The following is a 12316-nucleotide window of genomic DNA, read 5'->3' on the forward strand; positions in this document are numbered from 1 at the left end:
GCCACTCACCAAAGTAGGACGCAGAACACTTTCTTAATAAGCTTTGTTATGCCAATTGATCTATATGTCCCCCAAAAGCATGGTTCCCAGACCCCTACCCCTGCTACTCTTTCTCTCAAAGTATTTGATTGTATTCAGGAAACTTCTTAGCTTTGGTTTAGTCCAGTTGTGCTGACTTCCCCTGTAGTGTCATTCACTTTTCATCTATAAAATGGAGAAAATACTCTCTTTCTTAGGTCTCTGCTTTTCAGATTTGCTGCAAGAATTAAATCAGATCATAGATGTATATGAAAGTCCTTTGTAAACCACAGTCAACTCGACAGCAACTGGTTTGATGTCTTTTATATACATATATACGAAAATATATGTTTGTGTTTATTTTTATATGCACATTTGTAATTATTATTATTTTATTTGCTATAGAATCAGTTTTGACTCATGGCAACCCTATGTGTGCCAGAGTAGAACTATGCTCCACAGGGTTTTAAAACTATGCTCCATAGGGTTTACTGACTTTTCAGCAGTAATTTGCCAGGCTTTTCTTCCGAGTCACCTCTGGGTGAACTCAAACCTCCAACCTTTCAGTTAGCAGCTGAATGAGTTAACCACTGCACTACCCAGGGACTCCTTTTTAATATACAGACTATACACATTTATGTGAGTACCCATATAATTACATGTGGATATAAAGACACACATATATTTCCAAGGATCCTGAGATTTTTAACATGTTAAAATGAATTTTTTAAAGATATAAATAAATGAGAAAAGAGATCTGCTATCAAAGCAACTCATCTGCTATATGTGTGTTGATGTCAGTGTAGACTTGTCGGTCCACAGGGCCTACACCTCTATAATACTACGGAGTGACTCACGGTATTCATAATGAAGACCCTCCTGATATTTAGATGCTCAACTGCAAGCTAAATCTGAGAAAGATTAAAATTTGTTTGACATAGAGTTAATTTTCAGAATATTGTATGACATTTGAAATCTCTGACCACGGTTATGTCTTTAGGCTTTAATTAACTATAATATTACATTAACAAAAAGAGCTGTTACCCTAATCATTCTAGAAAAATGAGTGTGCTTTAACATCTAAAACCAATGATGAGTGTTTTAGTAGCAGCATATTTCTTAAATTTCTCTTGGCTCAGCCCACGTCTCTCAAGTCACCTCTTCTCCACCATAGTCTAAAATACTGCACCACCATCTGACCTGGACCACTACAATATCCTCTTTTCTCTACATTCACTATTGGGCTGCTCTAATCCATTTTTCACACTGTGTCCAACTTCATCTTTATAAAATGTAAATCTGATGTCACTCTACATGCCTAAGACCTTTCAAAGACTTCCCATTGCTCTTACCAAAGATCTAAGTATGGGGCCTTCATGGTATAGCCCTGGCCTCCGTCTTGCACAAACTCCTTCTGATACTCTCCTGCTCATTCTCTGATCTTTCTCTTAATGCCTTGAACACATGCTGTCATCACCAACTATGGTAAATTTTGCACATGAAGTGTCCTTGACCTGAAATATTCTTTTTTCCACTCCTACTCCCATCTTTCACCTAGTTAATTCCTATTTATCCTTCAAATTTCAACTCAGACATCACATCCTCTGTCATGGGCTCTTAGTATCCCCAGGTACTTTTTATATTGTGATGTATGTGATTAATGTCAGTTTCCCCGACTAGATCATAAGCTTCATGAGGTAAATTGACCACACCAACTTTTTGCTGGAATATAGAATGTCAGAAAGAAAAACAAAAAACAAAACCAGAAAAAAACAAAAAACAGAACAAAACCCCAAAACAGACATAATCTAGTTTACGTAAGTACTATCTGATTTCATTTTGCATTCACTGAACTGTTTCTTTAAACTGTCTAAATTCTACATGCTTCTTTTAATAAAGCACATACTTCTTACAACAATAAAGCCTCTCTTGGAAGGCTCAGAAAACTTGTCAGCAAAAAACCATTAAGTGACTTTGTGTAGCATCCTAAGAATTTTTTTGTACAAGCCTGGCCAGTAAGCAATTGTCAGAAGACTCATGAGCTCTGTATCACTGGGTTTTAATTTTAAATTTCCCTTTTTTTTGGAGGTGTTTTAAATATCACTGATGTGCAGAAATCTGTTCTGAATGTATATAATTTCAAGTCAGTCTTAAAACTCAGTGATTTATGAAGAACACTGACTTGATGATGGTTTACAACATTTTTCCCTCCCGAAGGAGACCCATGCCGGGAAAAATAAAACATCCCAATTCTCATTAATGGAAACAGAGCTGAACAGACAACTATACCTGTTGAAGATCACAGAAACTGCCAGGAAATTCTAAAAGCAAAAACATGATTGGGCTGGCTGACCAATGTGCCTTTCATGTACAATACTGACATATAAAACCATGGAATTTCTAATGTTAACAGACATTTTTGTCAATATTTGTTTTGGCACTTTTATATTGTATATTATAGAAGAGATTAAATAGAGGAATAATCACTTTAAGAAGCTAGATTCCTATTAAGATGTATTCATATGTTACATACATAGTTTCCACCTTTTGCGGGTATCACACAGACACACACACCCATTGCCGTCGAGTTGATTCCGACTCATGGCGACCTTATAGGGCAGACTAGAACTGCCCCATAGGGTGTCCAAGGAGCAGCTGGTGGATTCAAACTGCAGACCTTTTGGTTAGCAGGTGAGTTCTTAACCACTGGGCCATCAGGGCTCCTTTGGAGGTATACATGAGGTTTATTCTACTTACTAAAGACAACGAGCCCACATCCTTCCTGTTATGAGAGAATGAACCTGAATAAAATTTGAACCTGAACTAATGGTGGCGAAAATGGTTAAGCACTTGGCTGCTAACTAAAAGGTTTGCCGTTCAAACCTACCCAGTGCCTCTTCGGGAGAAAGACCTAGAGATCTGCTTCTGTAAAGATTACGGCCACGACAACCCTATGGGGCAGTTCAAGTGTATCACACGGGGTTGTTATGAGTCGAAATTGACTCGACGGCATCTAACAACATAACAACATGCCAGAGGAGTCTCAGGTTGGATTTAAGGCATACCCAAAGTCTCTCTCTCTCTTCATCCAGCTATCAAGTGATTCATTTAACAAACAATTTATGAGTGCCCACTATATTACAGATTTTTTTGCCAGCGGTCACAGATTAATGGAGTACCAAGGAGAATAAGCAGATAGTACAATACAAAGCAGAAAACATGCCACTGTAGGTAACTACAGACTTTTTCTTAGAACATACCTATAGGGAACACCCATGGAGGCACCTCATTGGGTTAGCTGCACAAACCTGTTTTGCACTACACTTTCTACTCCAGCTCAGATATATTCAGCTTTTACCAGCTCTTCCGTCCCCACACACCCACGACTGCATGACCAGAAGCTTCAGGTAAGCCGGCAGTACTGCCCTATTCAGAAATATTACAAATATTCATTTTTTTTAGAATGCTGGCTTCATGGTGCTCCTGAACATTAGGGAGTTTTATCAACAGCACAGGGTATATCCAATATCTTAAAGAATATCATTTAATTTTCAAAAAATTCATTTATATTCATTTAAGCTTAAAAGATAAATCCATTATAGAGTGTACTGGAATTCACAATCATGAAGATGGTACAGGACTGGGCAACATTTAGTCCTGTTATGCATACGTTCACCATGAGTTGGAGCTGACTTGAGGGCAACTAACAACAAGGGTATGTATATGGAATCAGAAGCATGACAGTAAGATACTTGAAGAAAACCTTTCATTTTTGTAAAAAGCAGGCCACTGGCAAATGTTGTTAAATTGTTGAACTAATTTCCATATCTCATGAAAAAAATGAGAGTTTTGAACTACAGTAGTTATCTGAACTCCAAGGAGCCAAGTAATCAAGGTGATTTACTTCTGCCCCTGAATAGAGTCTAAAAATTCTTCTGGTCAAGGATGGTAAACCTGAATGGAAAAAGGTTCCATGAATAGCACCAATACCCAGCAAAGCTGTGAGGTAAAAGTTGTCTTTACAACTTTTTAAACCTCCTACTGGGCTCTCAGCTAGATACTTCCCTGCCCCATATTCATTTATACAACAACAAATATTTATTGAGCGCCCACTGTCTGCTTGGAAGTGTTCTAGGTACTTAGAATACATCACCGAGGGGGAAAAAAGACCCTAAAATTCTGCCTTATTTATCCAGCAACGTTTCGTCCATCCATCCACCCACCCACGCACCCACCCACCCACACATCCATCCATCCATCCATCTCTATCAGTGTGTACCAGAAACTATGCTCAGCACCTAGAATAGTGATGTAGAAACTTAGCATGGCATCTGACCAAAAGGGAAGCTGCTTGCAAATACATTAAAATTAGCAGAAAATTCTCAGGTACCATTTATATTACCTTGTAATGAATTGAAGATGGAGAAGAGGTACATGAAAGGGACATTTAATGGTCCCCAGGCAAAGAAAGCAAAACCCCATGTCATGCCCAGCAGGAATGTCAGGCTAACCACACTGCGCAGGTTCCTCAAAACCTCTTCTCTCAGGGTCCGGTTGCTTCTCTTGCCATTCCTCCCACAGATCTGCACCATGACTACAATGAACATGGCAACATTCAGGAAAAACATGACTCCAAAATATCCAGCACAGGTCACATAAAATATGACCGGATCCTGAATCCAACAGCTGAAAACAGAAGAAGAAACAAGAAAGAAAAAGATTTATTACCATGTTCCATTTAGCCTAGACTTTTCCTGGCTTAGTTTATACTATTGCAGATTTCACGACTAGGGCTCTCTAAAATGCCTTTAGAAGTTAATTTGCTTCCTTGGGTCTTAGGTTCGTTTCCAATCGATTTTTACGTTTCTTTTCTTTTTCTTTCTTTCTTTTGGATGACCTTCATCTTAATAACTAGTCATTTAAGTCAACAGTTGAAAGGAAAACTAGGTGACTTCTTTAATTCCAACTCGGTGTAAATGTTAACTGGTTCATTCCAAGCCATTAATAACCCTCTTTTCTCTTGTGTATCTGTATTCTAAACAATGGGAAAACTAAGTGCTCATTTTCTCAGCCTCCTTTGAATTTACAAGTGACCATGGGACATTGTTCTAGAAAATAATATGGAAAAAGTCTGCTAAAGGATTTTTGGGAGAGCTATTTTTGATGGAAGGAGCCCTGGTGGCTCAGTGGTTAAGTGCCTGGCTGCTAACAGAAAGGCTGGCAGTTCAAACCCACCAGAGGCTCCGTGGGAGAAAGATATGGCAGTCTGCTTCCATAAAGATTCCCTTGAAATCCTAGGGGGCAGTTCTACTCTGTCCTATGGCATTGCTATGAGTCAGAATCAACTGGAGGGCAATGGGTACTTTTGATGGACTTGGCTGGCAAGGCCCTTATTCCCTTCCCTGCTTCAAACATGAAAGCAAGCTCCAGAGTTGCAGCAGTGATTTTATGTCCACGAAAAAAGACCAAGAGAGCTGCAGAGCTACTGGCCCTGACATTTCCAGCTACAAAATCTATGTCACTAGTTGCCTACTTCCATGTATTTATCATGTTAGAAAAGTAAATTCCTACTTACTTAAGCAATACATACTAGTGGGTTCCATTACTAGAGACAAAATAACTCTTCTTAACATAGTTGGTTTAGTTGAGGAAAGACTTTAATACAGAACTGTGCTATTCTTACACTGAAACTTTTCATATACAATTAAAAATTTTCATTGATCATAGTGTCCTTTTGAGATGAAAAAGGATGTAGTTGACATTCGGAATGATATGGAGATCAGGTAATAGATGAAAGCAATTTTAAAACTGTACTATGTGTAAAGTGTGCTGTGAGTAAGGTTGACACATACTGCAATTTGCAGATCCCCCAGTTCCTAATTAATGCTATGGAAGCTCTTAGGTGTCTCAAAAATTAGATGAATTATTTAAGGCAACTAAATTGTTGTTTAAAATTCCACTGTAAATGGTCATCATTTTGGGTAATACCTTCCACAGTGGAACATGACTTCCACAAAGGAAAAAGCTGTGTCTTGAACATCTTGGATCCTAGGACCTAACATGATTCCTGGCACATAATAAATGTTCAAAAATGAGAGTTGTTGATGACACAGTAATTTAATATATAGTGCTGTGATGTCCTGTAATCACTGACTAACATAACTTTTAAATCCCCTTGTTCAGAATGTATTAACTTCTACTTTTAAAATATCTTATGATGAAGGTTTCCAAAATGATACTGCTTGTCCCTGGAGCTAACCTTTCTTTATACATGGAAGTTTCCTGGAATCCCTAATCAGTCTCCCTTGCTTCCCCCAGGTCTTGTGGTGTCTTTTGAGTGCTACATTAGAAATATAAAAGAAGGGAAGGCCATGAAGGAATGGGACACAGATCGGATAAAAAAAGGTTTTATCAATCCATGAAATGTGCATAAGAACGCAGCACCACTGATCTTGTCTCAGGATAAACTCTTTATTCATTCAGTAATTGAATCAATCATCAAAAATTTATTGAGCACCTATTATGCATTAGATAAAATATGAGGGACTGACAAAAATGAATATAGAACTTTAACTTCAATGGTGTCATAGTCTGATGGAAACTTTTACAAATTATTCAGGAACTCACTGATTTCTACATTCTCTGAGCTTCTACAGAGCACTCATATTGGCATTGACTCACTCACTGTCGGGAACTGAACTCTCCTGAAGATGTGTGTGGGTTGGAGAAGGTAAAAATATTATGGAAAATCCCTAAATAGAATGGGTCTTCCGAGGCTGGAAGATAAATCTTAGACTTCTTCTGAATTTGCCCAGATGGCATAGTACAATGTTAATAAGGAAAAGCAGCTCAAGCATTTCAGGGCATTCATTTGAATTAATCTGTGGTGTAGCTGAGACTTGGGAAAGTCATGCAAACAAACTACAACTGTTTTAAATGAGAGAGTCACTGCTGCCATGGAAACTTATACCAAATGTTAGGAAACACAGGCCACGTACCCATCACTAAAACATTTTTTGTGAGCTTTTATTACTTACAATTCATCACCTTGTTCCTTTCCATAACTTTCTTTTCCGTAGACTTCATTTTGGTTTCTGCTCGCGAGGACAACTGACACCACTAAGGCAGGCAAACCTGTTTTGAAGAAACGATGAAGTAAACAACTCTGCTGAAGCCGCTGGAGCAGCTTTATAAGACTGATAAGGGCAAGGGGAAATATGAAAGAAAACACTCCGTATCACAGAGTTACATGTTTCTTAGAAAGCACAACTTGGTTAAAAACAACGAAAACAAAATCCCCTTCCTTGGTGTGGAATATTCAATTCTAATCAGCAACAATTAAAAACAAACAAACAAAACCCAAAGCTCTTAAATGACAGATATTTAGTTATTCTATTTGCTTACTGGTACCCAATAGAAAAGCCAGAATCGGATTTAAGTAGAATCCAGATGTAGGGAATGTGGCTTCATTCAATACGTCCTGTCAGATTGCCAGAGTTCAGGCAACTAAAGTAAGCAAAATAAGGCAGCTTCTTTGCCTCTTTCTATATAATGAAAAATCTTTAGAAAAAGTGGGGGGAAAACAATGGAGTATAAACTCTGTAGTCTTATCTTTTCTCTCAAGACAGTATATAAAGTACTTCCAGGTACATTTCAGCAAGGAAATGAGATACCACGGTAAGTCTTTAAAAAACACTTCTATGACCTTCTAAGGTGGTGTTGAATGCCTTGGAAATGTCTGCTTGCCAGTTACTCACGCTCTTATACAGCCATCTGAAAAAGACATTTGTGAGAAAGCTCCAGAATTCCTGGCCCAATATGAAACCCAGATAAAGAAAGGAGCCCAGTCAGGAGATTCCAAACAGGCTAATACAGCCATACACATCTGGCTGAGGACTCAACGTTAAAAAGTTCAAGGCAAGAATTCTGTCAACATTCTGGTTGTGCACATAAAAATAATGTTCCTTCTCTGGTTTCCAAAACATAGGCTTTTGTCTCAGGGTTTAAGTATCACCAAGAGTCTGAGCGGCCCTTTGTATTTTGAAGCAGAATGGAAATGCACCACTGTCTGCCAGCTGCTTCTTCAGACTGGGGTGGGCTGGCTCTGGGACACAGGAAATAAGTTTGCAGTGACTCAGGAGCAAGGGTTTTTTTCCTTTACTGCCAAACTTAGTGAGCCCTGGTGAGCACTTTTTAAAAATACAGTTGTGAGGGTGCTCCTTCCTTAGGAGATATTTCTCTCATCCACATCATCTGCAATTGTAGAGTTTCTCCTAGATATTCTTTAAAAATAAGGATTTTCCCTTGCAATTTTCATAACAGGGGAAAAAAAAGAAGTTTTCAGGAGGCTTACCCCAGCCAATGATGCAGAATTTTAGTATATACCGGCGAATGTAAGTGTTAAATACTTTAACCAGGGCAATGTACATGTGAATTGCTTCCAGCCCCATCCAGGTAAATGTTGCTAGAAGGAAAAAATGCAACAAGGCTGCCACAGCAGTGCAAAGCCCATCCACATCGAACGAGGTGATCCAGCCATCCAAGAGGAAGATGAGATTCAGGAACAGCAGTGCTGTGCTCAGGTTCATCAAGATTTTGGAAGGATAATCCCTTCGCAATTTTCTTAAAAGAGGAGAAAAAGAAAAATATAGGAGTACTAATACTGTAAATTCATCACCCATCTGTCAGCTTGTTGTACTGTGGAGGCTTGCATGTTGCTGTGTTGTTGAAAGCTATGTCACCAGTATTTCAAATACCAGTAGAGTCACCATGGTAGCCAAGTTTCTGCGGAGCTTCCAGACTAAAATAGACTAGGAAGAAAGGCCTGACGGTCTACTCTCCCAAAGATTAGCCAATGAAAACCTTATGAATCACAACAGAACACTGTCCAACTTGCTTGCTTTGGGCACATCATCAGGAAGGATCAATCGCTACAGAGGACAACATGTTTGGTGAAGCAGAGGACAAATGAGGGCAAGGAAGACCCTCAGTGAGATGGACTGACACAATAGCCACACTGATAGACTCAAACGTGCTGGCGATTGTGAGGATAACACAGGACCACGCAGGTCTTGTTCTGTTATACATAAGATTGTCATGCATCAGAGATGACTTGACAGCAGCTAGCAACAACAATATTATAAATAAATCCTTAAAGCTGAGGCAGTGAGTTCATATCCTGTGCAACTCTGCAACAGGTTAGGTAGCACCATCTTTATGGCATGATGCCACTAGGATAAAGGCCAGAGATATTTATGAGTATCTGGCAAGGTATAAAGACTTTTTTAAAATATTCATTTTATTTCAAAACTAATTCTAATTGTTTATTAAGTTACCAATTGGCTTTAACAGATTGATTTTTTGCATTCCAGGAAAAATTCTAGAATTATAAAAATGACATTTTTGTTTAAAAAATTTTCTAAAATGCTTGGGAGTTTCCTGATTTTTAATCAGTTAAGGATCCATCTTTTTATTTCCTGTTTGAGGGCTAATTATATAAGATTTGTGAAGCAAAGATTTTCACCTTTTACAATGTAAAAAAGCATTTTGTACAATTCTTATTTACTTAAATATTAACATTAACTTCTAACAAGTTTAAATGTACTTCAAAATAGAAATACTTATTTATAAATTAGGACTCTATTGCTGAAAATTTCATATTGCAGGATACATCTTATGAGAAACCTGAACTTAAAACTGAACCACTCTACGTTATTCGTTAAGTGTCTACCTACTTTTAAAAACAGGCAATTTTCTTATTCACATTTTGGAAGAGTTAGCACCAAGTTTCACAGATATAAAAATACTTACTCAAAAGCAACATATGTCAGGAGAGTTGCTGCTGAAAAAATAGCAGATATTCCACATCCAATATAGGTAATGAAGGTGAGGACTTTAGTATTTCTTGCATCCATCTGTGAGGCAGTTCCTTGAAGGTCCTACACAAAACATAAGAAGCAGCTGTGAGGATCTCTCTTTGAATAAGAATGGTGTTTGATTTTACTAGAAAGTTTATTGCTAATCTTAGAGTAGGTCAATATTTAGGGTTAAAAACAACAGCGTAAATCAATATTGAAATTTACACTTATTGTACTCTTGTGGGTCACCACATGAAGAAAAATGTAGCATTATTAAGAGTTGTAATTTTTAAAAAATTATTACCTGGTTACCAAAGCTCTTTCCACACCACTATAACCTGAAGAAGAAAACCACCCAATACAGCTACAGAAATTAGAGAAGTAGTTGCCTTGAATAATAAATGAACACAGTCATCCCTAATACTTGCAGAGTTAGAAGCAAGAGTACAAACAGTGGCCACTGAAGCCCACGTGTCCAAGTCCTGGGGTCCAGGGATTCCTTGTCCTTATGGAGGGTCTCAACTAGAAGACAGCCAAAGGACGGCTCTGGTGCTGGGGTTGTCTAGCACTAAGGGTGGTGTTGAGGCTCTTACCCATGGCCATTTCAAAGCTTGGTATGTATGGGGTGGGGCAGTCTTCATTTTTTTACATAAATGAGAATCTATTAAGAGTTTTTGGGTCATAGATTTTTGATCTCTGTAGTCCTTCAAGGCTGCAATTTAATGTGCTAGGAGTTGTTGAGGAGGAAAAAGAAGTAAACACTGTTCAGCATTATTAATATGCAGCATTAATTTCACCATGCTGAGACAGGTTTGCCAAGTTTGGGGTTGTTAGTAAAATCTTTTTTTTTCTTATTGCTCCCTACAACATTGTCTCTAAGTGTAAATAATGCTTTTGGGGAAAGGTGTATGTGAACACGTGTGTGTGTGTGTGTGTGTGTGTGTGTGTGTGTGTGTTTTCTAACAATCATCCCTTGGACATTCAAAGAAATAAACAAGCATGACTGCAGTTTGCACTGATCCAGGATTTCTATGTTCACTCAGGTCTTCTCTGATGAATGGGCCCCAAGGGCATTTTCCTGTAATTCAGGCTTCAGGAATGGGGGGTTGGGACAGGGATAAATTCTGAGCTAAGACCAACCTCTCAACTATGCAGATGTTCGAAAATGGAACTGTCTTGGAGAAGAGACATATTTCAGAAGGATCAGCCAGTTTAATTTTAGGCATTAAACTATGAAAAAAATCTTTATTGCATTTTATAATGTTTTCCCATTGTACGTTTTAATTTAATTTACACCAAAATGTCAATAAAATCTGCTACTCACACAAAGGTCTTGAGTAAACGTGTTTGTATTTGTGTATACATGTATGAAAAGAAGAACTAGGACTCAGTTCCAGGTTTGGCTGAGGTAGTAAGGAACAACTATGGTATCCTTGAGACATCAAAATAATGCATACAGTGACTGAGTTCAGCAGACTCAGGGAATCAGATCTCAGGGGACTTCCCCGATCCTCCTCTCCCAGAGATCCCTCAGAATACTGGGAGGGCATGAAGCATGCCATTCCATGGCATATGGAATGGGGTTTAGGTCAGTGCCTGACTCACAGATAGGTGACATCCAACATTCTGGTTACTCCAGGATTGCATTAGACCAGAGACACAGAATCACAGTCTTGAAGGATCATCAAGTGACTTGTCACTTCCTTTTGAAAAACCTACGGCTCCTATCTAGGTAAGGCTGTTGACTTGCAAGCCACAATTAAAGTCACAGTTTAAAATATAAACTACACAAAACAATCCTGACACACAATTACAAAGAATTCTCACGTTTTATACTTTCAAAGAATGAAGAATGTGAAAATATTTATTCCTCTGAACTGGCCAACATGAAAATGAACTAACGCTAAAAATATGAAAATTAGTTTTACCACAAAGAAACATAGCAGAGGACATTAAATTCTTCATACATCTCTGTATTAAACAATATAATTATGGGCATGGGTACATATTTATTAACTTCTCACGTGGTAAATGTGTCACGAGACGAGGTATACTGTGCGAAAAGCTTACAAGTGAATAAAGGGTTTGTAAATCAAGAAAGACTCTTAAAAATGTTGGTGGTCTGGAAAAGCGGAAAGGATACCAGCAGCACATTGCCAGAAAAGATAAATTCCGGGAAGTTTTTCTTCCAGCAGTTATAAAAAATGGAAGACTATCACTAAAAATGCATCTCTCCATACACACGTAAAACTAACTGTTTAATCAGATGACTGCAAAGAAAAAAATAATGGCAAACTTCATAAAAAAATTTAAACGATATATAAAGAAAATGACTAAAGTTATGGGAAGCCAAACTTTGGTTGCATATAAATCACCTCTGAGTAGTGAATTTTGTTACTGTTATCTGTTACTCTGTTATCTACTTAACTAATATTAGACTT

The 12316-nt window shown here is 38.0% G+C and overlaps 1 protein-coding gene across 4 annotated transcripts in view; it reads right to left on the bottom strand.

Moving 5' to 3' along the window:
• The window catches only part of ADGRG6 (adhesion G protein-coupled receptor G6), a 157437-nt gene that overhangs the window by 33605 nt on the left and 111516 nt on the right, over positions 1-12316 (bottom strand). For all 4 annotated transcript variants that reach the window (XM_023729619.1, XM_023729625.1, XM_023729607.1 and 1 more), the window contains exons 19-22: positions 9829-9956; positions 8372-8640; positions 7056-7152; positions 4421-4704 (exon numbers count right to left, since the gene is read on the bottom strand). In XM_023729619.1, the coding sequence (XP_023585387.1) occupies positions 4421-4704; positions 7056-7152; positions 8372-8640; positions 9829-9956 (778 nt within the window). The remainder of the gene's footprint in view (positions 1-4420; positions 4705-7055; positions 7153-8371; positions 8641-9828; positions 9957-12316) is intronic.

Source organism: Trichechus manatus, unplaced genomic scaffold (assembly GCF_000243295.1).
Source record: "Trichechus manatus latirostris isolate Lorelei unplaced genomic scaffold, TriManLat1.0 scaffold00002, whole genome shotgun sequence".
Lineage (NCBI taxonomy): Eukaryota > Metazoa > Chordata > Mammalia > Sirenia > Trichechidae > Trichechus > Trichechus manatus.